At 38.8% G+C, this 27,253-nt stretch overlaps 1 protein-coding gene across 5 annotated transcripts in view; it reads right to left on the reverse strand.

Annotated features, from left to right (window-relative positions):
• UHRF1BP1L (UHRF1 binding protein 1 like) overlaps positions 1 to 24,981 on the reverse strand; it is a 51,984-nt gene extending 27,003 nt beyond the window's left edge. Inside the window, exons 1-8 of one of the 5 annotated variants that reach the window (XM_042815580.1) lie at positions 24,763 to 24,979; positions 9,805 to 9,967; positions 8,870 to 8,908; positions 6,191 to 6,282; positions 4,565 to 4,754; positions 3,836 to 3,976; positions 3,143 to 3,313; positions 1,328 to 1,508 (exon numbers count right to left, since the gene is read on the reverse strand). In XM_042815580.1, the coding sequence (XP_042671514.1) occupies positions 1,328 to 1,508; positions 3,143 to 3,313; positions 3,836 to 3,976; positions 4,565 to 4,754; positions 6,191 to 6,282; positions 8,870 to 8,908; positions 9,805 to 9,967; positions 24,763 to 24,833 (1,048 nt within the window). In that variant the 5' untranslated portion in view covers positions 24,834 to 24,979. The other 4 variants (XM_042815581.1, XM_042815582.1, XM_042815584.1 and 1 more) reach the window with 4 other exon arrangements.
• Between the last annotated feature and the right edge of the window lie 2,272 nt (positions 24,982 to 27,253).

Consider the following 27,253-nt stretch of genomic DNA (forward strand, 5'->3'; position numbering starts at 1 on the left):
AAACCTTAGATTAAGGATCGTAATTCTCATGTTCATGCATTCTCTGAAACAACAGCTACTACTTCTACTAGCTCTCACTACATCCTCACTAATCTCCCTTAAAATTTTCATTCTGGTGGTCTTTGCTGCTTTCAATAGACCAGATCTATGTCCTGTATTCAGTCATTACTAACAACTGCACATTGCTTTAAATGCTACCAGAAAGTAAATGCAATTCTTTGTACACACACACCTCAAGTTTACCTGAATGAAAACTCTTCATACTGAAGATTATGATCAGTAATTCAAAGACAACAGGCTTACTTTCCAGAATACTGAAGATATAATCTTTTTTATCTGACAAGATATTATTGCAGTGAAGAAAGTTTCTGAGTATTCAGTTCTGGTTTTTCTACTATTAAATTTCAAAACTTTATAGCAAAAAATGTAACGGATAAAAAAAAAAAATCTTAAGAACAATAAATTCCAGATTAAGCAGACATAGTGATAGATATATTTCCTAAGTAGAGGAGAGCCTTATGCTCTGCTTCTGAACAAGTATCTCCCAAAATCAGAGAAATATATTCACTAAGTTTTATGTTTTTCTCTCTCTTCTTCAGAGGACTTTGTATTTCCTCATACATTTTCCAAACAACACTTATATATCATCCTCTTCTGATCACTTTAAAAGTGAAAATGAAAAAATGTAATTTGCTTTTTTTTTTTCTGATTATAAATATGGTCCACTGCAGTAGCATCTCATTAATGAAGTAATGGATTACAGAAAAAAGACCATACACTACAGACAACATCAGAACATTTGTTTCATTCTTCCCAGTTGCAGAACATCCTAAAATCTCTAAATCAGCAACAGACAGGTTGCTTTTTTGTTAGTCTAAACTATCTGTATTTTATAAGGAATATTACTCGAGTATGTTTTACAGTGACTCTTTCAAGCCAGAGTACTACTGCCACAGCATTCCTGAGAGCACAGCAAAGCTGGCATACAAAGGAAAATCGGCAGAAACAAACTGGGCAAAATCAGTTTCTACAAGACAGGAAAAGAACTGAAGGTGCTTGGACTGTTAGCATGTGGTTTTTTTTGGTTTTTGTTTTTGTTTTTGTTTTTTTTTTCACATTTATTCTAAAATAACTGCACTTAGTAATGAAACCTTGTCTTGAAGGTATCTAGCCAACGTTAGATGTGCCTAGAGACACAGGAAGACAATTACTTTAAAATAAAAACTGTTAATTAACATTATTGGATTCTTCAAAATTTTTCCTAAGGACAATTATGGTTCACAGGTATGTTACATAAAATAAGTACATAAATAAATAAAACGGTTACCTTTCTCTTTAGAATGGATGTCATCACATATATGTAGGTCCAAATGGGAGATTACTAAGTGATGAGAAGTTTCCTTAACATCAAAATCATTAAACAATTTTACTATTGCATCATTTTGATCAGGTGCTGCTGTAGTCTGGTGTGCTTTCACTTGCTGAGAGCTGGGTGCAGGAGCTGAGCTCTGAAAATATTTGGTCATATCAATGCATAGAACTTTTTTCATTCCATCAAGCATAAAACCACCACAATATTTTTCTTACTTAAAACAAATCCTTCGAATAAAGAAATGTCCACATCCTATATGAGCACTTTGGATCATTAATGAGATTTATGAGTACTGTTTAAGAATACAGTTAAGTTGAAATATTGGCTAAGTGTCACAAAGATGCAATGATGATTAATGTCCCACCTTTTCCTTCCCACGTCTTTTACACCCTGATGGCTGCAGCACAAGTACTTCCCTAAATTTTGCTGCAAGCTGTTCAAGAAACTAAACTAGAAGAAAAACATCCATTTTGATTCTACTCACTTATTTCCCAAACTACATCACTATATGGTCAAACATGAGCTAGCACTACAGTAAGTGAATTAGCAAGATGTAGGTACAGACAATTGAAGAATGAGGATCTCCCTGCTCAATAACAGCTGCGTGCTTGCTGTAGCTGAATCATCAAATCACCCTGCGAAATCATCAGGACCACAAGTACTGAGCTCTGCATTACAGTTCACCAGTTTTATTGGATGAGATTCTACAGTACAAGTTCACGTTCAACTATTCTTTACACAGCCTTTGCACCCTAGTCTTTAAATTCATTTCTTCCTGGTAAAGACACTGCTTGCTTATAAGCCCAATAATTTCCTTCATTGGTGAATCTGCGTGGCTAAACAGCACTCCCAAAATAGGGAGATGAGAGGGATGAAATATCAGACACATCAGAAGAAATATGTATATTCTGTTGTGAAGGTTGTTACAGGAATTACTGACTCAGATTGGAGTCCCTGGAGGTGTTGATGAAATGTTTAGACGTCGTACTAAGGGACATGGTCTACTGGGGAAATACTGATGGTATGTGGATGGTTATTGGAGGTCTTTTCCAACCTTGGCAATTCTATGATTCTTAGTATTAGATTCTTAGTATTAACTATGATTCAGTTCTGAGTACTGAATTGTTTTTATAGAACTATTTTTGATCAGTGTATTTGTGCTCCTTCTTCACAGACAACAGGTCCCTCTCACAACACTCATGAACTCGTGAGGCAGCCTCACTGGTCCAGTGTGCTATATGCTGTCATCTGAAAGATGACAAAGATTTATGTAAGGTTATCTTACACGCAGCACAAATATCAGACCTATGTCAGCACATATTTGTTAAAAGTAGAATTATCTTTCATTATGTGTTCCAACAAGACAGCTGTAAGAAGGAAAGCTCTTACTAAATCTTAGTATTTCAGAACCATGAAAACAAACAGTTTAAACCATTACAGTAAGCATATCTAACCACACACTGAGATTACTTTGGTGTCTCTCAAATTTGTTTCTTTTTAATTATTAACCAGAACATATTTTGAGAAGAAGTTTACTAAATAATCAATTGTTAAGTAAAACAGAAGTCAAACTACTCTGTACACGGATAAACAAATGGAATTTTCCTTCCTGACATCAGTATAAAAAACCTTGTAAAGTAAAGTGTATTTTATACTACCATGATCATTGCTAATGTAATTCAGGATATACAGTTGAATGAAAACGAATAAACTTGCATTCTCAAAAATCTATTGACCACACTGTATTGAATTTTACAACACGCCTCATACCTGTGTTGTTTCAGAAGCCAAGCTTTTTCTCTGTTCTGTTGATTTCTCTATGGCTTCACTAAGAGATTTGGCATACTGCACCATGGCTTTCAACTGGGAATCAGTCAAAACCCACAGCAAGTCATCCAGGATCAGAACCAGTTTTGATGCCACTACATTACAGTCCTTTAGCTGTAGAATAAAAAATTGAGGTTCAAATATCAAATGATAAAAAAAAAAATGTTGACTAAAACCCCGAAGTTCCTAAAAAGTAGATCTCTTGCATACTGAATATAATTTAAAATAGTTTGTATTACATCTCTTAGTAATTAAAAGATTTCTATGATATACAAAGGACTCCATAGTTGTGCCTCACTTTTTACTTCTGTGGCATGCACTGTATACTAAACTGGTTACCTAACCATAAGGAATACAAATATAGTCTGAATCTAGAGAAGTAAAGCAAAATTCATAATTAAAGATCTGGAGATCAAATTGTTTTATTAGAAGAACCCGTGCAAGTTCTTCAGCTTTAAATTCTGCGAGCAAAACTACTTGTGCACACTACAGGCTTAAAGTTACTACAGATTTACTTTAGGGAATTCCACACTTTATATGGATTGAAAAAATTTACGATGTGCACACATGCACAGAAATTATGAGTTAAATATGAATTCATAAAATAATGAATGATTTCAAACTTTTCAAATTTACCCTTCTTTTAAGTGTGACCCTAATTTTTGATTGATTCGTAATGAGTCGAACTGGAGCGCTCATGATTTCATGCTTCGAACTCTGAATTGCATCCGCTTCTATTCTGATCATCTGCCAGTTAATTTCCTTAAAAGTCAATACCTTTAAACAGAAACAAAGACAAAAAGACATTTAGGGAATATTAGTTTACTTCCACCACAGTATGTGCAGATGTGCACATGTAGACACAAACACATCCTTCATGCAGGGCTATATGAACAGAACAAGAACATTTTACTCATTCATCCCAGTCAGAGGTGGCAGGAATTAATATCTGATCTTACTCTCTACCTCTAGAAAGTCACAGGAACATCACGTGACTTCCAATCAGTATTTAAAAAATTCTTTTTTCTTCCTGCATTCTTCACACCGGCTGCAGACTGCATTAAAACGATCACTGTTCTGGAGAATGTAAGAATGGAATATTACATAAGCTTGCACTGGCTTTTGCACTTTGCATCAATTTTGACCACAGCCGGAGACATAACCTTTGTTCTCACTCACATCTACCCTGTGTTCCTAGAAGACAGCTGAAATTATGGAAAGCAGTGTCTCCATTCCTATTAACAGTGTGTTTCCTAAACTGTGCAAGTTTGCAGTTCTAGTGCCTCCAATTGTACCACAATAGCAATAAATTAAACAAAAAAACCCCAAACCACCACTAAAGAAAATACTAAAGAAAATATTTACCTCTCCACGTTGAGCTTCTTGTATCCTGGTAAACCTCAGGTCAGCATGTTCCCAGTTTGCATTGACACTGTATATTCTTAGTTGGGAAAGTTCAAACGAAGCATTAAAAGCTTTTGCACCAATCCTTATTACTATGGAGTTCACAGACACCGAAATTCCTTCTACCACTTTTTCAGCAAAACCATATTCACTAAAAGGTGAAAAGCAAACATATTAATTGTGCATCAAATGAAATGGCACAAACTGTACTTATTAAATAGCTGAAATGCAACATGATGCAAGCCATGAAAGAGGTTCCTAATGTATTCTTCTCCAGTTGCAAATTTTTGTTAAATATATTTGACCGACTTGACAGTACTTCCTCCTCCACCCTACAGTCTCAAAATGATCATTAAATAACATATTTTGGGCAATGATGTATTTCCATAAACTATAACAATTAATGCAACTTAGCATATTTAAAACAGATTTTATTTATTTTTATGTAAGAGGACAGTCTACACTATTACTCCTCCTTCATGCCATTTTATTTGACAGTTCCAGTCTGGCTAGTATTAGTTTCTATGAGCTAAGTTCTACCACCTATTAATATGAACATACTGTTTTGTATATAGAAAAAGGTAAAGTATTTGTTTTGCTTCATTTTATAAATAAAGGCATCCTACATGGTTGAATCAATTTAACATCTATTCCAGTAGTGAAAAAGATGAAGCAGTTGCACCTAATGCTTTAAATAAAAATCTTAACCATTCTGAACATTCCAGGCTAGTGAACAAAAACATCTATTTAAATATGTTTTCAGAATTTAAAATTATTTGGCTTTGGATTTTTTTCTTCTTGTTTACAGTTTGTCATTCCTTTTCCATTTCATAATTGCCATCCTACAGAATCTCTATGGCAGTGACTTTCAGGTTGTGCTCTAAGAGATGGAGACCCATGGACCTCGTCTAAGCATTACACAAAAATTAAAATAAGAAAATCAATTGTACTGTCAAATTAATTTCTCTATAAATGGATCATTGTTCATATATGGACATATGTTCATATATGGATATATATGGATATGTCCATTGAAAAATGTTTTGATTCCATAAGAAGATTGGAGGAGAGAAAAAAAAACAACAACCTGTTGTAATAGTATATTTTCCCCCCCAAATTATGTGACACTTGGGCTACATAACATGTATTAAAACCTTCAGAAAGATCTGGATGATAAAATAAAGAAACTAGAGTTTTAGAATACCTCTCTAACAAATAACGCTAATAATGTTTATCAGATAAAAAAAAGACACACACATCCCAAACTTATGTAATTTTCCAAAAAAGCTGAAGATAGTAAGCTTTCAGAAAATTAAATACATCAAATAAAATGAGTATATTTTTGATGGAGTAGTTACACTGAAATGAAACATCTCTAGCAAGTTGCATATACAGTTCAGATGTTCTTTCCAAGCTTAGGTCTGAAATTAAACATTTCTATCTCCATATCTAACTCCACACAACAGTAACAAAAAGAGTTGCAGTCTCATGCTTCAGGAAAGACACAGGGCCTCCAAGTGTCCTACACTATTTGGAAAGAGTAGCTTAAACTTCTTGTTTTTAGATCGAGTCATAATTGTCACTGACCTCTGTCCTGATGCAGTTGCTATAGGAGAAGGTCCATTAGGGGCACGTGGCTCTTCACATGTGCTCATCTCCATTACAACTTTATCCAAGGACTAGAGAAACAAAACAAAACAATGGAGACACGAGAGATAACAAAGTGGAAAGCTGACATACGAAGAAAAAAAAACACTGAAAAGCTTTTTGTAAAGATTTCATAAAAAGTTTCTCATGGTGTCATTTTCCTGTAAACCTTTGTAAATTACCAAAGTTATTTTTTATTAACTTGTACATATAATTTTACATATTTTAAGAATTCTAAAAGATAGTCCCAGACTGGATTGCAGAATTCCAGACCTCTAATCATTATTTACCCTTCATATGTACTTTCATAAAGAGAATTTTGAAAGTGACATGTTTTAATGCATCCTAATGTGGATTTTCTTCCCATATGTTTGTTTGTACAGTGAAACATTAAACACAGCTCAATATGTTCAGAAAATTTTAATGGAAAGCATTTTAACCTAGCCCACTAGAACTGGTAATAGATGAAGTTTAGTGCTGCATCTTTAAGATGAAGCCTGTATGTAAAACTCTTAACTAACCTAGCAGAAGTATCTTATAAATAGATACGTCCTAGTATAATTTGCAACGTGTTGTATTCTAGCATAACTGTATGCAGTCATTGTATTTTTGGTACCTGAGGTGGGATCCTTACAAAAGGAGCAGGGAATTAAGGGAATGAGACACCTAAAGCCTTAAATGAAAATAGGATTTATTTAAATAGCAGAGCTAAAACACAAATTATACATATTGCATAACAACGGGGATGAAGAAGAGAATGTGAATACACCAAAAAGCAACAATTTATTCCTAACTAAGCAAATCCAGCAATCTCCTGACTTAAAGTGCAACATTCATTATCCACATTTGTGACATACACTCAGAAGTCTACTGATTTAAGGTGCACAGTTCTGCAATCTTGTCCCATTTCAAGCTCATTAGAGACTCACCAGCTAATATTCCATTCTGTCTATCTCTGTCATCATATCACGTCATCTGAATCCTCCATTTACTCCCTCTCCAGTCAGACATAACATATGAAAAGCTTTGTCCTCAAACCCAGTTTTTTCACAGGTCAACCTGCTCTACCTACTGCACTTCATTACTGTAGTCACTGTGCCCATCTCCACGTTTCCTCCACAAACGTTTTTCTACAGTGCTCTTATCCATGAACTGCACTGACAGCTGCCTGAAAGTCAAAAGTTCCAACTCTGTATTTTCTTATACTTCACCATATTATAACACTTAGAAGGAACATTAACTGTTAAAGGTAAATCTGGACATCTTAAACCAATTTTCTCTGCTGTCTCAGTGAATAAGTTGCTCTGCAAAACAACATAGAAAAAAATGAAAAACTAATCCCTTACTTTGGGGAGACAGAGGAAAATAGACTTATCCTGTTTATCCTACCATTTTTGGACGTTTGATCACTCTTTTAAGGCTACATTAAGACCACTGAAGAATTTTCTTTGCTACATGACTCATGCAAAGAACAGCAGGGCACTGATTTCAGGACTGTAATAGAAGTAAAAGTTTACTAAGAACACCTGGATGTAGACACCTGACTATTGATTCCCCCCTAGAAACTGTATGTACTCTGACTCAGTTCCAAGCAAGCACCTTTAGCTATGGGGACCAAAAAAAAAAAAAAGAAAAAGAAAAAAAAGCCAACTAGGGAAAATTACTGAATAGGTAATCAGATTTCAGGCAGTAAAAATATCTCAGTCAAAACAGTGAAAATTTAGAGATGCAATAAAGGGCTTAAGGTGGACATTTAGGCCTTCACATTTGTCTGCTTTGAGAAATCAGAAAGCCTGTTGTACAATCCACCAATGAACAGTCATCTTTTGATAGCTGTTTTCAACTAGTAGATTTGTTCAAGAGAAACTTTACGTAACAAAGGTGACCTTGAAAACAATCTCAGCCCCAAAGGCTGCTAAGGTAAGTCCACAACAAGCAAAGCAAACAATCAGGTCTTGTTACTATAGGTCTGTATGTAATCTTCAAGAATAGCATGGCTTAAACCAATTTCCTAATTTAGCAATTGCATCTCACAGTCAAGAGGTTGAATCATCCCGCTCCAGCATTACCATGCTTTAAGCTTTGTGTGTCAGGAAAAGCAGTACAGACATCAGTGTATTACAACTAGGTCACTAGCAAATCCGTCAAGTATTTAAAACATGTTTTTTTCCAAGTCTGATTCAGAGCTGAGGAATTAGAAGCACTTTCAGGAACTCACTGCAAATCCAGGAAACACAACTATTAAAGGACAATTCAATCATAAGCAAATCCAATTAAGAAAGTTTAGCCACCATCAAGTACGTTATTTCTCATGCTAACCACATTTCCCAGCACACTTGCTAAAAAAAAGAACAAAATAAATGCTATTTCTTGCATTTATTTTACTCTGGTTTTGAGTCCTATTTCCTATTTCTACATCCTATTTATATAAAAGCTGTAACCTAGGTTGCTACAGTAATCCTGTTAATGTTAACCATATCAAACCTATTGAAGAGGTTTAGTTAGTAAGCAACCATTAATGTTTCAACTACTTCTAGGATCAATTTGAGAGAAAGATACAAACATTTGAGATAAATTCTGCTTTGTATTCCATACTTAGGAGCTGATATCAGAACTCACCAAAGAGATGGGATGTGTTTTCAATTTTGTCCATGGTATCTGCAAAGGAAAATATTGTCCTAAAGTAAATATTAAAGATACAGTAAAATAGTGGTTTAGGTGTATGAATTATAACTCTTGGACTCAATATTACTTTCAAATTAACAAGTTTACTGTGTAATAAACTTATGAAGCCAGGCTTGGACTCTATGATCCTTATGGGTCCCTTCCATACTCAGGATGACTCTACACATACATGTATTTCATTCAGCTGTTAGAAACAAAACTTCTAAATTTACTTAGCACCAGAAGGAAAAGCACAAAAGGAACAAAAGAGAATATGTTTCTTTAACACTGGATTGTCAAGCATCAGCAAAGGCAACACTGTCTTTCACATTCTTTCCTTTAAAAGGAAGAAAAATCTACATTTGCTCTGGTGGCCTACAAATAACTGGATGTCCATAGCAAACCATTAGTTCTCTTCATTCAGAAAAATCAAATCAAACATCAATTAAAAAAAAATATAGATTGAAGAACTCCTAAAATTTCACCAAACAACTTCAGTTATAACAATCCACAGCTTCATTTCTTACATACTAGAATAATCTAGGAGAGATGATGATATACTCTGCTTCAATTCTTAGCAGCCACCAGGCAACATTGGCTAGCTGTACAGAATTTCCACATTTCCCACAAAAATCAGAATCTCTCAAAAATATTTTTGTAGACAATAAAGGATCAAGAGAGGAAAGCAATAATAAAAAAAAAAAAAGTGTGAAAGAGAAGAAATAGAGCATGAAAAAAGAGCATAGGAAGTAAGAGTTCTAATTACCATGGGCAGATATAAGATTATACCTCTACTTTTATTTCGAAACATTGGGGAATAATTCTACACAACTACAGAAGGGGAAAAAAAAAATTGATTAATTATTGCTCCAGCATAATAAATTACTCACCCTAATGGATGCTTTATTGCAAAAGACCTTGTTTATAGCAAGCCATGTTGGCAGATCCAGCATGTTTTGAAGCACCTCTTGATCCAACTCTAAATTGGTCAGTTGACCTTCCCCCTTTAACGTGCTCAGGTTGATCTTGTCAGGCGACAGATTTTTGGTGAACCTAAGAACAAACACACATCTTAAAGCTTCCATTCAAACATAAGGTGAATGAAAGCTGTCCCACACACAGCTGACAACTTACAGGAATGGCCCAGCTGTGTTGTGGAGGGAATGGGCATTATCTTAGATGCTACGTCACTCTGAAAATCATAATTACCACAGAACTTTGCACTTGATTTGTCCCTCGGCATTTCTGCATCTCACCAACCCCATTCACAAGAACATAAACAATTAAATACGAGACATTTTCCAAACTGTCCATCAGCCAGAATAACAAACAATTCAGAATATTTATTTATTTTAAGGCACATAAGCTAGCACAGGATTCCAGTTCACTCTTTAGTTTTTCAAAAGAAAGTTCAAAACTTCTGTAACGCTCCTGGGGCACGCAGGAATGGCTGAGAATTCACTCAGGATGGGTAACAAAAATGTGCTGTTTTTAAACAGTACCTTTCCATATGTGTATATACATATATTAAATTTCAAAATGAAAAGTTTCATTTACAATATTATTTTAATCATAGTATTTAATAAAGAACTTTTATGTATGTATGCATAAATATAAAACAGACACACAAAAATATGGTGTTTATAACACATTAGAAGCTCGAAAGATCAATCTGATGTACAAAGTTAACAATCACAGTATTATACCTACTACAAGCAAAAGAATGGGCTATATTTATCCACACCTTCATTCTGCCATGGCAATTTGCTTCTGCTCATGAGCACGTCTAATTTTGGAAGATTACGTAGTAAAAAAAAATACTGCTGTTTGCTTTATAATTTGGGACCTTTCCCACTGAAATCTGCCCGAGCTGATATTTCCCAGGCAGAGAGCAAAGGTCTGTCTGCCCAAAACAATTGCTCTGGTGTCACTCAGATGTATCCTTTCCACTCAAAAGCCTGGTTTCTATACAAAGTATGAGCTCCTTATTAAGCAAGAGAGTCAGGAAGAGATGGATGAAGGTGGTGAAGAAGTCTGGCAAGCTTAACAGTTTTCAACTGTGTCTTGAAACACGACGAGAACTTTCTCAGTCCAATTGCTTTATTGCATTGTTGTGATTGTAAGCTCTGCAGGTATGTTTACCTAGGCTGACAAAGCCAAAATGCTCATTTTACCATTCCTTTAAACAAACAGCTAGCCACCATGAAAACCTACAAAATTTCATCAGCTGTCAGTTGAATCACAAAGAGGAACTCTCAAAGATCAATTCATTTGGAGGTGGGGGTGAGCACATTAGTTTGTTCATAATTAAAAGCTTATTTATTTACCTACATTACACCAAATCTGAAATTATCCAGGATGCATCTGCAAATAATGCCAGGCATGCTGCTTTGACAGAACAGTGTTTCTGCATTGCTTAAAAAGAATAATTATCAAGAAGGAAAGAGCGCTGATTCAAGAATATGCTTTAATAATTACAGTACTAAAAACATATTAAGATGAGGGTATTGACAAATACACTTTTCTGGACATCTAATGTACTTCTAAATGTTCCATTTAGAAACATTATGTGGGGAATAAAGGACTTAAATTATTCAGTTTTCCAGTTACCCTTCTTTGTCCCTTTCAACAGAAAGAGCAAAATGATCTGAACAACCCGCCTCGTTAAACCATCCTGTCAGAAACTGCAAAATGCAAAGCCTCACGTATCAGAAATCATACTGGCAAGTCTTGTCTGCCTTGCTTTATACAAATTTCTAAAGTAAAAAGTGGACATTGAACATTTTCAGTCACAGTACAGTATACCAACTTTCTAGGTGATGATCATCTAGAAAATAATACCAACTTGTAGTTCTTGAGTCACATTTGTACAGCAAATGCCAAAATATTATCTCATTATATACACACACAGTCCCCTGAGACCGAAGCTCTTCGTAGGAACTCCTCTCTGGGCCCTCCACAGCTACGCCACACAAGAAATGCCACACAAGAAATACCATACAACGTGGAGGCAGATAGAAGTCAGCTTGGTCTCAGCTGCAGTGAAATTACAGCAAAAGGCCGGGGATCTACAGGAACACGTTTCCAAACATGGCAGTGAGAAAGATACTAAAGACACTACTAAGGGGAACAGAGACAATAAAGCCAATCTTGAACATTCTTCAAGCAGACAAGATAGGAGCCAGTCCTTACCAATAAGGAGCAGGACAGCAAGACGATCTCAGCGAGCAGCATAAGGTTGATTTTTTGTGTTTTTGTTTTTAAATCCTTCTGAGAACGTTGCTTTGAATATGTTACCCCTCCTCTAGCCAGAGAGAATGCTGTCTGCTGCTCCATCTAGCACAGGACACTGCAAAAGGATATCCACCAGGAAGGCTGAACCTCTCATTTCGAAAGCAACAGAATGGAACTCTAGTGGATGAGTAGTGAGAAGGTATTTCAGGCTTAGGCACCTCTAGAAGCACATCTCTTCATTCCATTTCTACAGCTGGAATGCCACTGATGAGCAGATGTTTGCAAGACAATGACATCTCCCCCAAACCCACTGTAATTCTGTAACATATGATGACCACACCTGTTCTTCACAGAGCCATTTTTTCCACAGAGGATGCCACAACTGTGCATCTCTGATGATTCCCTGTTCCTTCTAAACTCAGTTGTTTCACAGAAACATTCAGAGCTCCAAGTCCCTCTTGCCACAAGCAAAACTTCAGAGTAACAATGTTTTGAGCAAAGAAAAAAATTCATCTTCCATATGGATTTTTAGGTTTTTTTTAGGGAGACCTCTGTATTACTACTCATTGTAGTCCTGACAAAATACAGTAATTCCAACTTACCACTCTACCATTTCATTCTAATTCAAATAACAGGAAATGTTTCAGTTCTATATGGCCTCTTCTAACTAATAGATAAATAAATATAAATTGCCTATTTGGGCAGCTAGCCCTGCAAAAATACAATGTGATCGTACCAGTTAGAGTTCAGAAGAATGCAAAACTTCGTGGAGGAAATTAAAAGGGCCAATCAAGAAGAATAACAGCATTTCCCATTAAAACAAAGAAATAAAAAAAAATAGATATTAGGGACAACTACTAGTCTCCAAATGGCTTTGTTCTAGGATCCCATGGTACATCAAACCAGGACATGAAAATGAGTCACAGGCATGTTGATATGCTTCTAGATCAGGATCCAGCCAACTTGCTACGAGCCATCAAAACCATAACCAACAATCTCATCCAGATTACACGTGAAACTTAGCATTTTAATACTATTAAGTATTAATTATATTATTAAATTCAATGTTAATACTATTCTGAAAACACTGGTGATATCAATGCCTCGGAGATGTTTTCAAGCGCTCATTGACAAGGAAAGTTTAAGAAGAACACAGCACCGTTTTTTAGACTAGCAAATATTGAAGGAACTACTGTGTCATCTTAGAATTGTAACCTGGCACGCATAAATTTCTTGAGCTTTGATGGTTAAACTCGATGATCTTAGAGGTCTTTTCCAACCTTAGCGATTCCATGATTCTAATGATTCCAACATAGTAGACTGTCCTGTTTATTATACAGTTTTTATATAAAATAGAGAGATGCTTACCAAAAAGTTAACACAGAATCTTGTTGTTCTGAATAACTAGTAATCAGAAGTCTGTGCCCATATTTGATGCAGTGAACACGTTATATGGAAAAACAGTGCAAAAGTCTCTGAGCTTTTCATATATTAGTTGGAATTAACAGTGTAAACAGCTCCACGATATGCACACACTCTTCTCTCTGACTTGGTTCATGCTAACAGCTCCCTCACCATGCCATTTGTTTTTCACCCTGGTGTACATTCCTTAGAACAAATTAGTTACTGCCTAAAAACTGGGTCAAACTGGGAGCAGAAGCCTGGGCAACACAGCCACTTCCTGGCACATCATCCCACGAGCTTTCTTTTTGAGAGATCAGACAGTGTTAAATAACCACTACTTCACACGGGAAGAGAGTAAAGGAAAACACAGAACATTAAAAGCAAAGGGCAAGAGGAACAGAAATATAATAAGGTGCATGGTTGAGTTCACCAATGTTTTCTGTCACACTTTTGCTGAGGCAGTAAAACATTCTGAGACAATACATAGTCGGCTTATTAATACCACAAGCTATTCTTTGCAAAAATGTTTTCATTGATTCACTTTCAATTAGTCAAAATATCCTTCCCTTCTCAAAACATACAATTTGAGGTTCGACTTATTATACCTGATAGCATGAATTTCAATTCAGCTTAATATTCAATTCTATAAGATAAATGCTATGAAATTTGGGACACTTTAATGTAAGAATCCAGAAATATAAGTTTAGCAATACCATGAGTAACTTGACATCAGTCCCCTTAGAGTATGCACACAAACACAGTAATACTGTGCAGTTAGATGAATGGTTCAATCTTCCATTTAAAGACTACCAATTAAGAGTTCAGTAAAAAGCAAACACCACAACAACAGCAAAGTATTGAAAATCATAAGAGTAGTAAGTTACAATCACTGTATTTTGTTAGGATAATGAATAGCAATGAATATGTAATGAATAGTAATCCAGAGGTCTCCCCAAAAGAACTAAAAATCCATATGGAAGATAAATTTTTTCTTCTCTCAAAACAGTTCTATGTTTTGCATGTGACAAGAGAGGCTTGGAGTTCTGAATGTGTATTCCAAAATGCATCCAGGAAAAATGGCCAAGAAATGAAAGCAAGAGGAAAAGCCACACTAGAGTATAGGATAAGAAGCTATCCTAAAAAGGACAGGCTAGTGTTTTGTAAAACGGAGTCAACAGATTACATGAGTTTTAGAGCAGTGCTCCACAAAGGCTGCAGAGATGCCTTGTCAAGTTTGTCAAACAGAAGCTACAACATCTGGATTTAAGAGAGAAATTACAGAAGCCTGAATCACAATTGGGCACTGACCATTCCGCACATCTACTGAGTACATCACATGTTCCACCTGGCAAGAAACAGTCTTGTTGTTGTTGTTTTTAAGCAGTAGTTGTGTGGAAAACAAAAGTTTCCATGACACTTGGTAGAGAGGAGGTCTACTATTCTTCTCACTGTATAATTCTAAATCTTAAGACTTTTTATTTCCATTAAAGAGGAAAGTGAACCAGCAAATTGTAGATGAGAAGACAGACTCTAGATTAAATAACAACTTTAGATTCCAATAGCATTAAGCACAGCGACATTCAGAAGGGTTCTTAGCTGTCCCTTCTTGATCCAAGTATGACAAGAAAGAAAAGAAAGAATGAGACAGACTTAAAACAATCAAACAAGATTAAAAAAATTTAGCTGCTACTGAGCAAAGGTGTAATCTAAAGACAGCAGACTTTACAGATGCAATGTAGTGCCTGATGTATATTGAATACAAATACAAAAAATAAATCTCTGTAGAAGTTGCCCATTTTCAACCTTCGGACCTACTTAAACACATTGCAATCAACCTGTACCTTTTCTTGGTACTTTAAATAAACTTCAGTCAAGATGTCACAAAAGCTGCTACAGACATTTAGTATACATTACATGGCTTAAGGTTAGCAAAAATTAACAAGGAGACCGCAAGAGCAACATCTAATACATCCAAAGGATAAGTGGAAATCCAAAGGCACTTGAAGGTATTTACTTCACTCACCTGTGAGTGAATTCTGGCTGTTTTAGGGATGCTCTAGCTTTAATGGATGAAATCTTAACTACACTTTATGGAAGATTTAGAGAAAATTAGTTTTAGCTTCACCGGTTGAGGTAAAATGTTTGATAGTTGATAGGCAACATTACAGTCACTTTCATCAAGTTCTCAGCAAACTGACCTTCTGAGGAAATTGACGGATCTGCGAATGTCTCTGCAGCAACAGCTAATTCTACGAAGGTGCAAGATACCAGACATTAAAGAGAAAATTCATGGAAGTTACTTGGTTTTAAGTGAAGGATATTTATAGGAAATGGAGAAAATGAGATAAAATTGATGAAAAACTGCCCGGCACACGAGAAGCTTCAAGTACTGCTACATATATAAAGAAAGAAGGGGAAGTAGTTCTAAATATCACTATGAAATTATGCGTGTCCTCACTTTGGATGCCATATTCATTTCTTAAAATATTGAAGCCAATTTAAAAATAGAGGATAAGCAAAAATTGATGATGAAACAAACACTGCAAAGAAAGTTAATTGGATACTCATATATTAAAAAAAAAAACAAGAAACAACAACAATTAAAAAAACCACCAGGATATATACACTTCAAGGGCTGCCATTCTCCTTATTTTCATACAGGCATTCACAGAAGACTCATAAATGGCAATACCAATTGTAGTAGCTGCAACAACCTGATTTCTCAAGAAATTTCTCAACAGTAACTGACATCTACGGTACCAGATTACCAGCTTCTTTCACCTGCTGACATCAATTTGTACAGGAGAAAGGTCTTACCCCCTTATCCATGGTTAATGTGGCCAGCCCACACAAATGCCTGCGTGCTCTATTTAAGGCCTTGAACTTCTGAATCATCAGGTGCGTATTTGGTAACTGAGTGCAAGACGGAGAGCTGCATTCAGCATGATTTGTCTGGACACCCAGTCTGGTGAGGATCTCCATGAACAGATGCTGGACATTGTCTTGCAGAGGTGCTGAGAGGCCAAGCTTACAGAGAGCAAGAGGCCATTTGCCTGTTTGTGATCCCTACCTGGAGCTACTGCTCTTGGCTGGCTACAGATTACAGAACACAAGACAAGACCATGACACCACCTACAATCCTACAACTTCAGGTAGGACATTTCAGGCTACTATACATAACTTGAAACATCTAACTCTTATCAAAGCTTTCAATCTAGCATAATATAAAGACAGATCTTTTACCAACCCACTCGCCAGGCAAACCACTAATTAAGATCCTGACTCAACACCCAACCCTCTCTTCCATGACATCTCACACCATCCCCCTTCTCTCTCCCATTCTGGGAGGTGGATGCCTGAGTATTGCATCTGCTTTTCTGATATCTTCCAAATAATTGCTTCTATTTCATCACTACACAGATGGGCTTCAGTGTGGACTCCTACTCGAGCTTAATTCGTAAAAACAACTTAATATACCCATCCATTTGTTCTAAGACTTATTCCATACTTTCTCCAATAACAACATTTCCTCCAACTCTCTTGAGTTGGCAGTATATAAACCTCCCCAGAGGTATGCACTGCTCCTTGGGTACAGATAGAACAGAAACAGCAGCTGTCATCAATAGCTACTATCTAATGATGTGCCATGTACCAAATCTGTTCAGACACAGCCGAGCACTGCGCACAGATGAGGAGCTTACGCTGCATGAATGATAATGATCCTGTAAGTAAAATAGTGCTTATTTCATTCACGATAAAACTTCACACAGACTACTCTACTCACACGTATCACTATTCTACTCCACATGTATCACTTCTCATGCACACAAATGGCCAAATAATATCAAGTTCACAAAGCTAGTTACAGATATGACAATCTTCTACGTGACAGACCTTAACATGAATGTTGACTACAGGAAAATGAAATCCTTAACATTCTAAGACATCTGGGAAAGTACACGCAATTTCCATACGGTGGGCAGCAAAAATAGCATGTCACATTTTGAGAATTTGTTGATATTTGGTAAGATACACTCCAGTCAAAATAGAACATTTTGCAGCTAATGAAAAAAACAAAACAAAAAACACCATGAATCAAAATAATTTTAAAAGTTAAAACCAAGAAACAGCAGTGTGGTGTAAAAGCATGAGACCATCTGATGCCTTTTAGAAACTGTACCATTGATTTATGTAACACTAACAGATAGCTTATGCATGCAAAGTGATCAGATGTCATGACAAACCAAGGGTTTTTTGCTAGGATATTTTCAAAAATTTCTAAACAAACAAACAACACGTACAAAAGCAGAACCCACAGCTATTCACTTACAGAAATCACGTGAAAAGTTCACTGAACCTCCAAGCATCTATTAATCCAAACAAAATAAACATTAAGGTGAAAAAAATACATAGCAAATGTCAAGTGGCCTAAAGATATGGGGAACCACCTGAAAGATTACATTTAGAACTTACATGCAAACACATGTTTATAAAGGGATTACAGGCATACTTCACAAACCAGTTCTGCAAAATTAATATAGGACTTCTTTTGTTTTTAAACATAACTGCACAGCAAGCAACTACTTTTTGCACATCAGTTAAGTTTCAAAAGCAAGCAAAAGAGAGAAAACCCAATCAGCATTTTATAGAGCTCATCTTAGTGTCAACTTTGTATAAATACACACCCCCTCTTACATTTAATCTACAAAGGCGGGAGAGGGGAAGTTACCTGAGGACAAGGTATTCAGACAAAAGGCCCCTATTCCTGATGAAAGCAAGTGGTCAGTTGCCACAGTTTCTGAGAAGCTTCTGGTGCTCATTTTGGTAGTAAGGATATTCGCAGCAAACCCATCTCCACCAGAGCCAGCAGGGATCGCTGCAGGGAACGGGACACAGGGGACACACAAGGGATCAAGTTCAAAGGGAAAAAGGAGTGATACAATAATGTAAGAGATTTGTCGCTGAAGAGAACTGCAGTCACAACAGTTTTTACACATTATGACATTAAATAACTGAAAAGGAACGAGCTGTGTAAAGCACTAGATTCCCACAAGAATATCCCTTGCTGCCCGATACTACGATATTGCAGCTGTATTTAGATGAACAGCTTAGGTAGAAAAACTTCAATCATGCAGGAAAGATCTATATAATACAGCAAAGTGGTTTCACAGGTACTCAGCAGATTTGCAACGTGAGAAGGCAGCCATCCTGGACTTTCAGTATGTTCTGAAGTGGGAGAGAACTCTGTTGCTTTGCCTAACCTGAGATTTCTCAATCCACAGCACTTGTCCCATTCAGTGTCTTAAATACATGTATTTGAAGGTCGCACTTCAGAAAAATGACTCTACAGAGGTAGTGGAATAGGACTTCTTCTATTTGACTGTACTTGTTGCTTAGTACGAAGACTGGCACACTTTCATCATTCTCATTTCACAGGGTATGAGTTTTAGTTTATTAAGCTTGCCAAAAATTAAAATAAGTACATAAAATATAACTCAATATGATAATTAAAAAAAAAAAAATCATTGTTAACTCTCCTCCCTTTGAAAAGATGCCTCCGGCTAAATACCATTGTGGATACAATATAATCCTAGCATTTGGAAATGGCTCTTCATAGGCTGTTTTTTAAGATATCTGAATGACATTTAAGAGGTTTATCACAGAACTGAGCTACAGATGCCTAGTTAGGATAATAATTTTTCTATGGTCTCCAGATCCCCAAGTAATGGGAGCAGTTCTCCCAGAAGTAACAACCACATAGCTTCCAGATTCCTGGGTAGCTGCATCCCAGGGTTGCTCCCTTGGGAGTCAGAGGACAGAAGCCAACCAGTCTGAGAAAACATAAGCACTGGTATTACACTATGCTGTAAGTGGATTCCAGGATTCCACAAATCCTGTGCTGGGAGCCTGCTCACACCTGTAGGAGCAAAGCTCCCGGATCCACACTGCAAAGCCTGAGAGTACTGAAAGCCAAAGCCCAACTGTGAGCTCATCTTACATTCCTCTCCTCTTTCTTCTAAAGAAAAGATGATGCAAGGAAAGCGGTCTGAACTTTGGTTAGCATCAGCTTGCAAAGGCATGCGAAGAACTATAGGAGCTACCGATCGAGAAACCTGGGTGTCCCTGCAACCTGCCAAAAGCAACATATCTGTCATGTAATCACTTGTTAGCAACTATTCTCAATGCAAAATCTGTGAAACAAATCATTTTGTGTAAGCCCTTATAATGCCTTTAGTGTTCTATCAGCAATCTGATCCTCTATCCAATCTGCTTGTACAAGAAAACTGCAATTACAGTGACGTACACTTTAACAATAAATTCCTGAGTGAAACATGCTTAAGTACAAAAACCCCAAGGCTTCAGCAGGAGAAACACCAGATTTCAAAAAATACAAATATGTTGTTTTGGGTTTTTTTCCACTGCATAATGATAAAACAATTTTATTCCTTGGGGGCATTATTTAAACAGCCTTCTTCCTAGGAACGCTTTGCACTACTGGATCATCTGCTTGTGCACACAGTAATCTTCTACACTACTTAATTCTCAAAACTTATTTCCCAGTAAACCTATTGTGAAAATGGCTTCAAAGAAAAAGATCACATACAATACAACCAAAATGCTACTGATTAATTCATGGTGGTTCTGTGGATGTGTTAATTTTTAATATGCATACAGAAGAGTTGTCTGACAAACAAAACTTCAGCAGAACTTTAAGAGAATAAATAAAATGTGTGCAGAATCGGCATCCAAACTTATAAGGGATTTGCAAAAAATAAGGTAAACCAAACTGAAAACTAGAAGGAACTGGGAATTAAGGAAATACAGAACAAATTTTGTAACTTTCTCCTTGTTTTCTCCTGTCATTTCAAGCAGTTCTTCTTTGCTACCTGCTGTGTTCTTTTTCAGACTCGATTCTTTCATTAAGAGCAGCTTCTGCTTGCCATAAACACCACTAATGCTTTCCATAACCGTTCAGATTAAATATAGACTTATTCTGAACAATGGAGTTTGTTCCACTTACACTGTGTTGTGAACTTTTTCCACTTACTACCTAAGCCAATGAAGTCAGTCATGTAGAACACACCCTGTAAATACTTCAGTAAAAGCAGAGAGAGAACCTGATTGCTGCTTATTCTAGGAAAAATGGACACTTCCATGTTCTTTGGCTGGCTAAAAAAAAAAAAAAAAGGCTTTGCTTCCACAAAACTACACGGACACAGAAGTGGAATACTCAGAAGTGTGAAAATGAGCATAAAATGCACACTTCTTATGCTAGTAGAATAAGTTGGAAGTTTAAAGGTTTTACAAACAACTGTTAAGTAATTATTTACAAAAAGGAAATAGTCCACTCTGGCCAAATCAGTAACTGCTACACTGGTAGTTCTGAAAAGAATAACCTCCAATCTCTTGGAGTGACAACATCCCTTACCAAGCAGGCATGTCTCTCACCCATGAAAACGCGTAACAGAACACAGTTAAGATTTGACTTGTTTCAGTTCACCATGGAAGAGCCTGACAACACAGGAAAGTGATCTCAACATTACACAGCAAGCCCATAGCTGCTGTGTGTCATTCCCACCTTCGTAAAGGATAATGCTATTACTCAGATCTACTTACTCAATTTTAGGGCAGGTATGTTAGGAAGCAAAGGCATTCCACCATCTGTGTTCACAAAAAACAAAAACAAGCAATCTAATGCAATAAGGAGCAGTCAAAAACTCAAAATATCTAGATTCCAAATAACAAACTCATCTCTTCGGCTTAGTAAACAGCGTTTAGTTTCATATTTTACACCAAGAACCACATAATCTGAGGAATAAAAGGAAAACGTACGTTGTTCCCCTCTGCTTTCTTTCTCCTCATCTTTTTCCATAGTCTTGGAGGAGCACACATTGAAAGCAAAGAACAGCTTATACTTCCAAAGCTTTTAAAAGACAGTAAGAAAACTGAAAATTCATCAGTAGACCTTGACATAAGATACACAGATTTGTTAAAAAAAAGCTCTGTGAACCTTCACTGTTTCTAAGTTGTAATATGGCATTAAGAAAAACCTTCTACAAAGCTAAGAAGTTATTTTGATATCAAAACTTTTCCATTACACAGTCTGGAATGTTTTTTTCAGATTTTTCCTTCTTGTTTTCAGATTTTAAACACTCATTATCTGTGTAAGAACTGTCCCTGAATGGAAGAATCACTATAGTTGGAGAAGACCGCTAAGATCACCTTGTCCAACCATCAACCCATCGCCACCATGGCTATTGCCTCCCTCGGTGCTACATCCACACAGTTCTCAAACACCTCCAGGGACGATGACTCCAACACCTCCATGGGCAGCCTATGCCAGCACGACTCTTTCTGAGAAGAAATTCTTCCTAATATCCGATACAAATGCTCTCTGACACAACTTCATGCCATTCCCTCTCATCCTATCACTCTTACCTGGGAGAAGAGGCCGACCCCCACCCCACCACAACCTCAGGTCACTGTAGAGAGCAATGAGGTTTCTCCTGAGCCTCCTCCGACTGAACAAACCAGTTCCTTCAGCTGTTTGCCACCATACTTGTGCTCCAGACACTTCATGGCTCCATTGCCTTACTTTGGACACGCTCCAGAGCCTCCATCTCTTTCTTGTAGTGAGGGGCTCAAAACTGAACACAGTATTCAAGGTGCAGCCTCACCAGTGCTGTGCACAGAGGGACAGTCACCCCTCTGTTCCTGCTGGCTTCACTATTGCTGATACAAGCCACGATGCCACTGACCATCGTAGCCACCCGGGCACACCACTGGCTCATGTTCAGCTCACTGTCAATCAGCACCTCCAGATCCTTTTCCTCTGCACAACCTTCCAGTCACTCTGCCTCAAGCCTGTAGTGCTGCCACGGCTTGTTGACTGAAGTGCAGGACCCCACACTTGGTCTTGTTGAACCTCATGCAATTGGCCTCAGTCCATCAATTCATTCTACCCAGATCCCTTTGCAGGGTAAGGCTGCTTCTTAATCCCAATGTCCATTCATCCATCTTAAAGAACCATGAACTGCTAAATGGAAACCACACAACTGAATGACACAAACTATGCTTTTAACTTCGCATAAACAGTATCCAGACAGCTATAAAAAAGCTGAAAAGCACTAACACGTGGTGGCAGATAATGCAGCAATCTCCATTGTAAATACTGCTTACTAAATTATCTGTAGGGTAGGGCTGGTTGATATGCTATCCAGAGGTTACTTCCAACCTCAACCATTCTGTGATACGTAACAAAAAACAGAAGTACAGAACTGTAACTGGAGGTACGAGTTCACGTCTTCTATGTGTTCTCTGAAGTAAAAACTATACCTGGCTTTGTTCAAACAAAGAGGATTTAATCACTAAAAACAGAATAAAAACAGAGGAAACAGAGATGAAAGTAAAGCCAGATAACTGGATAATTCTTTTCCACTTTTCCTTTGTTATATGTGGATTTCTACCAGGACGTCAATCCCGACACTAACACCTGCCTTGTTGAAGGTGGCAGAAGGGCATCAGTTTTGAGGAACTGAGAACTGCAGAGCAGGAACCAAATAGTGACAGAATCCAAAGTGAAAGTGTCCTCTGTCACCCTATGTGTTACAGGAACTTCCTGAGATCTTTTGCTCCAGACTGAAATAAAACAATGCACGAAGCACATTCTTACGATATTACAGGAAAACCCAAAATAAAGAACACGATTGTCACTTTTCTTCAAAAAACAAATCCTTGAAATTTAAAATGCCACCTGAATTTGTTCTCTTGTGCATTGTGTGCAACCACTGAAGCACCAGTTCTGCAAGAAGAAAGATATTATCTGATCACATGATTAAGAACACCCATAATAAGGGCGTTAATAATAAGGTCTGTGTTTTGCTACTTTAATATTGAGCAGTGTGGCTCAGGAGCCTCGATTTCAAACTGCAAACCTCAGATCGTTACATATATCCCACAGGCTTTTTAAAAATACCAAAACTCACAGCAATCAATTACAGCGGTCTCACTGAATCAACATTTTCACATCCCACACAAAAACACACATTTATCAACATTAAAAAACAAAAAATCTACTGATTTGAAAGCTGCTTATTTCACAAACCAGACAAGAAGCAGCTTGAGTTATTCATGCCCACTTATGAGGCACATTTTGGCACTGAGACCAACTCACTTCACAGCTCCCTTAGCTCTCCATCCAGCATGCTGTCAGCACTACAGGAAGTGAGCTATATCAACCAATTAAGTGCACTGATTTCAGCCACGCTCCTGATGAGAAAGCTCACTCCAGGCAGATGACATCTTCGCACTGCATTTCCATTCTCACACTGCTCAGTTACTATCTCATGAAAAGATTTCCTCATCAGCATTCCCAGCTACAAGAACGTCAAGAATAGAATGGAGGAGTTACATTATATTACTATTGCTTGATGCAACACCTTTAAGAGCTAGACAGCAAAGGCTTTAGAATGAGAATTTTATTTTCTCTGGGCACCATCGACAGATCTGCCAAATTACAACTGCAGTATTTGCTTTGAGTCTCTGTTAGCACTAATGAAAAATACCCATCAAAAATACCGCACGGAATTAGAATGAAACATTTTGAAGAACATAAGCAAAGCAGCACAGGATCCACTTTTCAGGTAACAATTTATAAAAGTAAACCCTGAGGAATGCTGCAGTATGAGGTAGAAATGGGATACCCAAAAGGCCTTTGTCTCTTTTTACAAAATGGAAGAGATTTCTTTAAGTCGTTTTCAAATTGTGCACTCGTTATATTTTGCGGAGTTTCTCAACTTTCACTCACAGACACCAAATGTCACAGCATTACCATTTTTCCTCTGGAGCAGGAGGCCCATACAATATCTTGCTCCTCGGCAGACGCACGAGGGCTCTCACCGCTCCGCGCAGCGGCACGACCCCCGTTGCCACCAGGCCAAACCCGGCACAAGCTCGGCTGTGGCGGCCCCGCTATCGGTGCCAGGCGGACCGCCAAGCTCCATGCGCCCGCCCGGGCTGCGTGCGGCACCGCCTGCTCGGCGGCGACTCACCTGCGGACTCCTCTTTGCGCCACGCACGCCGGGCCGCCTCCGGGCAGGGGGCAGCGGCCGTTTCCACGCGTGTCACGGCGGGACAACCCCGCGCACGGCCCCTACGCCCACCAGCGGGCCCTCTCCCCAGCCAGGAGCCGCCGCTGCTCCCCCGCGCACCTCAACCCACTCCGGCGCCGAGCTGACCTGGAGAGATGCTTCAGGATCTGCTTCTTGATGATCCCCGCCATGGCGCCCGCCGGCACGCACCGCTCACCACGACCGGCCCGGAACGGGGACGCGCCTCATCCCTCCGCCTTCCCCAGCCCAAGCCGGGGAGACCGCGGGGAGCGGAGGAGCCGCTGCCAACACTCACGCTCGCTCGGCTCCCACCGCCATCTTGGCTGCACCATCGCCTAGTGACGGGGGGCGGGACGGAGCCACCGCCCCGCACGGGGAGAGGCGGACCCCGCTCTGTTACCGCCGCCCTTCGCACCCGCAGCCTCCGCTCCCCGCAGCCCGTACTACCGCCCATTCATAGAGTCATTAAGGTTGGAAAAGCCTGCTAAGATTACCCAGTCCGACCGTCGGCCCATCCCAACCATGCCCAATAACTGCGTTCCTCGGTGCCACATCTACATGTTTCTCGAACACCTCCGGGGACGGTGACTCAACCGCCTTTCCGGGCAGCCTGGTCCAGTGCAGCACCACTCCTTCAGAGGTTTTCCTAAAATCCAACCTGAACGCTCTGTGACACAACTTGAGGCCATTCCCTTTTATCCTATCACTCTTACCTGGGAGAAGAGGCCGAGCCTCGATTCACCTCCAAACTCCTTTCAGGTTGTTGTATGAGGTTTCCTCTGAGCCTCCTCAGCTCCAGACTGAACAACCCCAGTTCCCTCAGCCATCTGTGCTCCAGACCCTTCATGGCTCCACTGCCCTATAATGGACATTCTCCAGGGCCTCCATGTCTTTCTTTCCAGGGCCCAAAACTGAACACAGCACTTGAGGTGTGTATTCAGGGCTGAATACAGAGGGACAGTCACCTCCCTGCTCCTGCTGGCTGCACTGACTGCTGATACAAACCACGATGCCACTGACCATCAAAGCCACCTGGGCACACTGTTGGCTCGTGTTCTGCTGGCTGTTTATCAGTACCTCCAGATCCTTTTCCTCCGCACAGCTTTCCATCCACTCTTCCCCAAGCAAGTATCGTTGTCTGGGATTTTTGTGACGAAAGTGCAGGACCCCACTCATGGTCTTGTTGAACCTCAAGCTATTGGCCTCAGCCCATTGATCCAGCCTATCCAGATTCCTCTAATTGCTACTCTCATGCAAATTAATACTTCCTTCCAGCTTGGTGTTACCTGTAGATTTACTGAGGATGCAGTCAGTCTCCTTGTCTAGATCATCAAAAAAATATTAAACAGGCCTGGCCTTAGTGCCAACCCCTGGAGAACACTACTGATCATTCAACAGCTAGATTAACTCCATTCACCTCTACTTTCTGGGTACCACTCTCTGCATTTCTCCACTCTCCCCCACTGATGATGAGATGGTAGACTAAGAAGTCTGTGCCTCAGCTGCAGCTTCTCCCTTCGCTGCCCCGTGAAGCATGTCTCCTGCAGGCCACATTGCCTGCCCCTCACCTAGTGCACCCAGCCCATTCCCTACAACCTCAGAGACTGGCACTGGGTTGGTTTTTTTGAAAAGCTATTACAAAGTGCAACTAAAAGATGTAATATGCAACAGCAATAATAAATGTTTTGATATGCAGTAAAGATTCATCCAGATAAAATGCGAATTTGCATGCATGCATTACTAGATGCTGTCAAGGTGCACTTCATCTGCTTTACAAGAGCCAGAGCTGCAAGTGGTCTGAAAGTTCACTCAGTGTGCAGTGTTTGAAGCTGCTTTGAATTTTCCAGATAAACTCCAGTATTCCCTCTGTTCTGCAGTACCTTTACTTTGATGAGCCCAGTAAGACATTTATTTTTTTTATACCTCATGTAGCAGAAATGCTAAGTCACAGCTTGAAGCAGTGATTGAGCAGCTGGCAGGAAGACGGAGCCAACCCAGGGATGCTCAGGTGTATGCAATGCACCTGAGTGACCAAAAGGGATGGAACCTGGTTCCACCCCTTCCTAGACCTCATTTAGGCAGTGTAGGCAAGGGTATCTTTCTGGGGATCCCTCTGTACTTGAGGCTTCCTGGAGATAAGTAGCTTATTTTTCCTTGTTTCTTATGGTTGTTGCATTTGAGTGAATTTTTGCTTGATGCAGCCTGGGATCTTGCTGTTCAGATGTCCTTGTTGTATTTTCCATTATGTTATACCTCTCTTTCAAAGTAATGTTTGTTTCTAGTCACAGAAAGCAATTTGTTTCTATCTAGGATCCTCTAGATCAAAATGATGCACCAAGCAAACTAACAACCTACCAGCAATAAACTCAACCTTGCTAGCAAGATGAAGAACTGCTCAGGCACAGCTTCTGGCCCCAGTTCTCTCCGCCTGTTCTTACACAGAGGTATTCCATTCCTCGGATAATTTCTGTGGCTCTTCTCCAGACGTGCTCCAACAAGCCCATGTTTCTCCTATCCTGAAGGCTCTACATCTGCATGCAGTACTCTAGGTGAGGCTTCACCAGTGCAGAGCAGAGGGGAAGGATCACCT

This window comes from Centrocercus urophasianus, unplaced genomic scaffold, assembly GCF_019232065.1.
Source record: "Centrocercus urophasianus isolate 14NV4802_14NV808 unplaced genomic scaffold, USGS_Curo_1.0 seq_15, whole genome shotgun sequence".
In the NCBI taxonomy this organism is placed as follows: domain Eukaryota; kingdom Metazoa; phylum Chordata; class Aves; order Galliformes; family Phasianidae; genus Centrocercus; species Centrocercus urophasianus.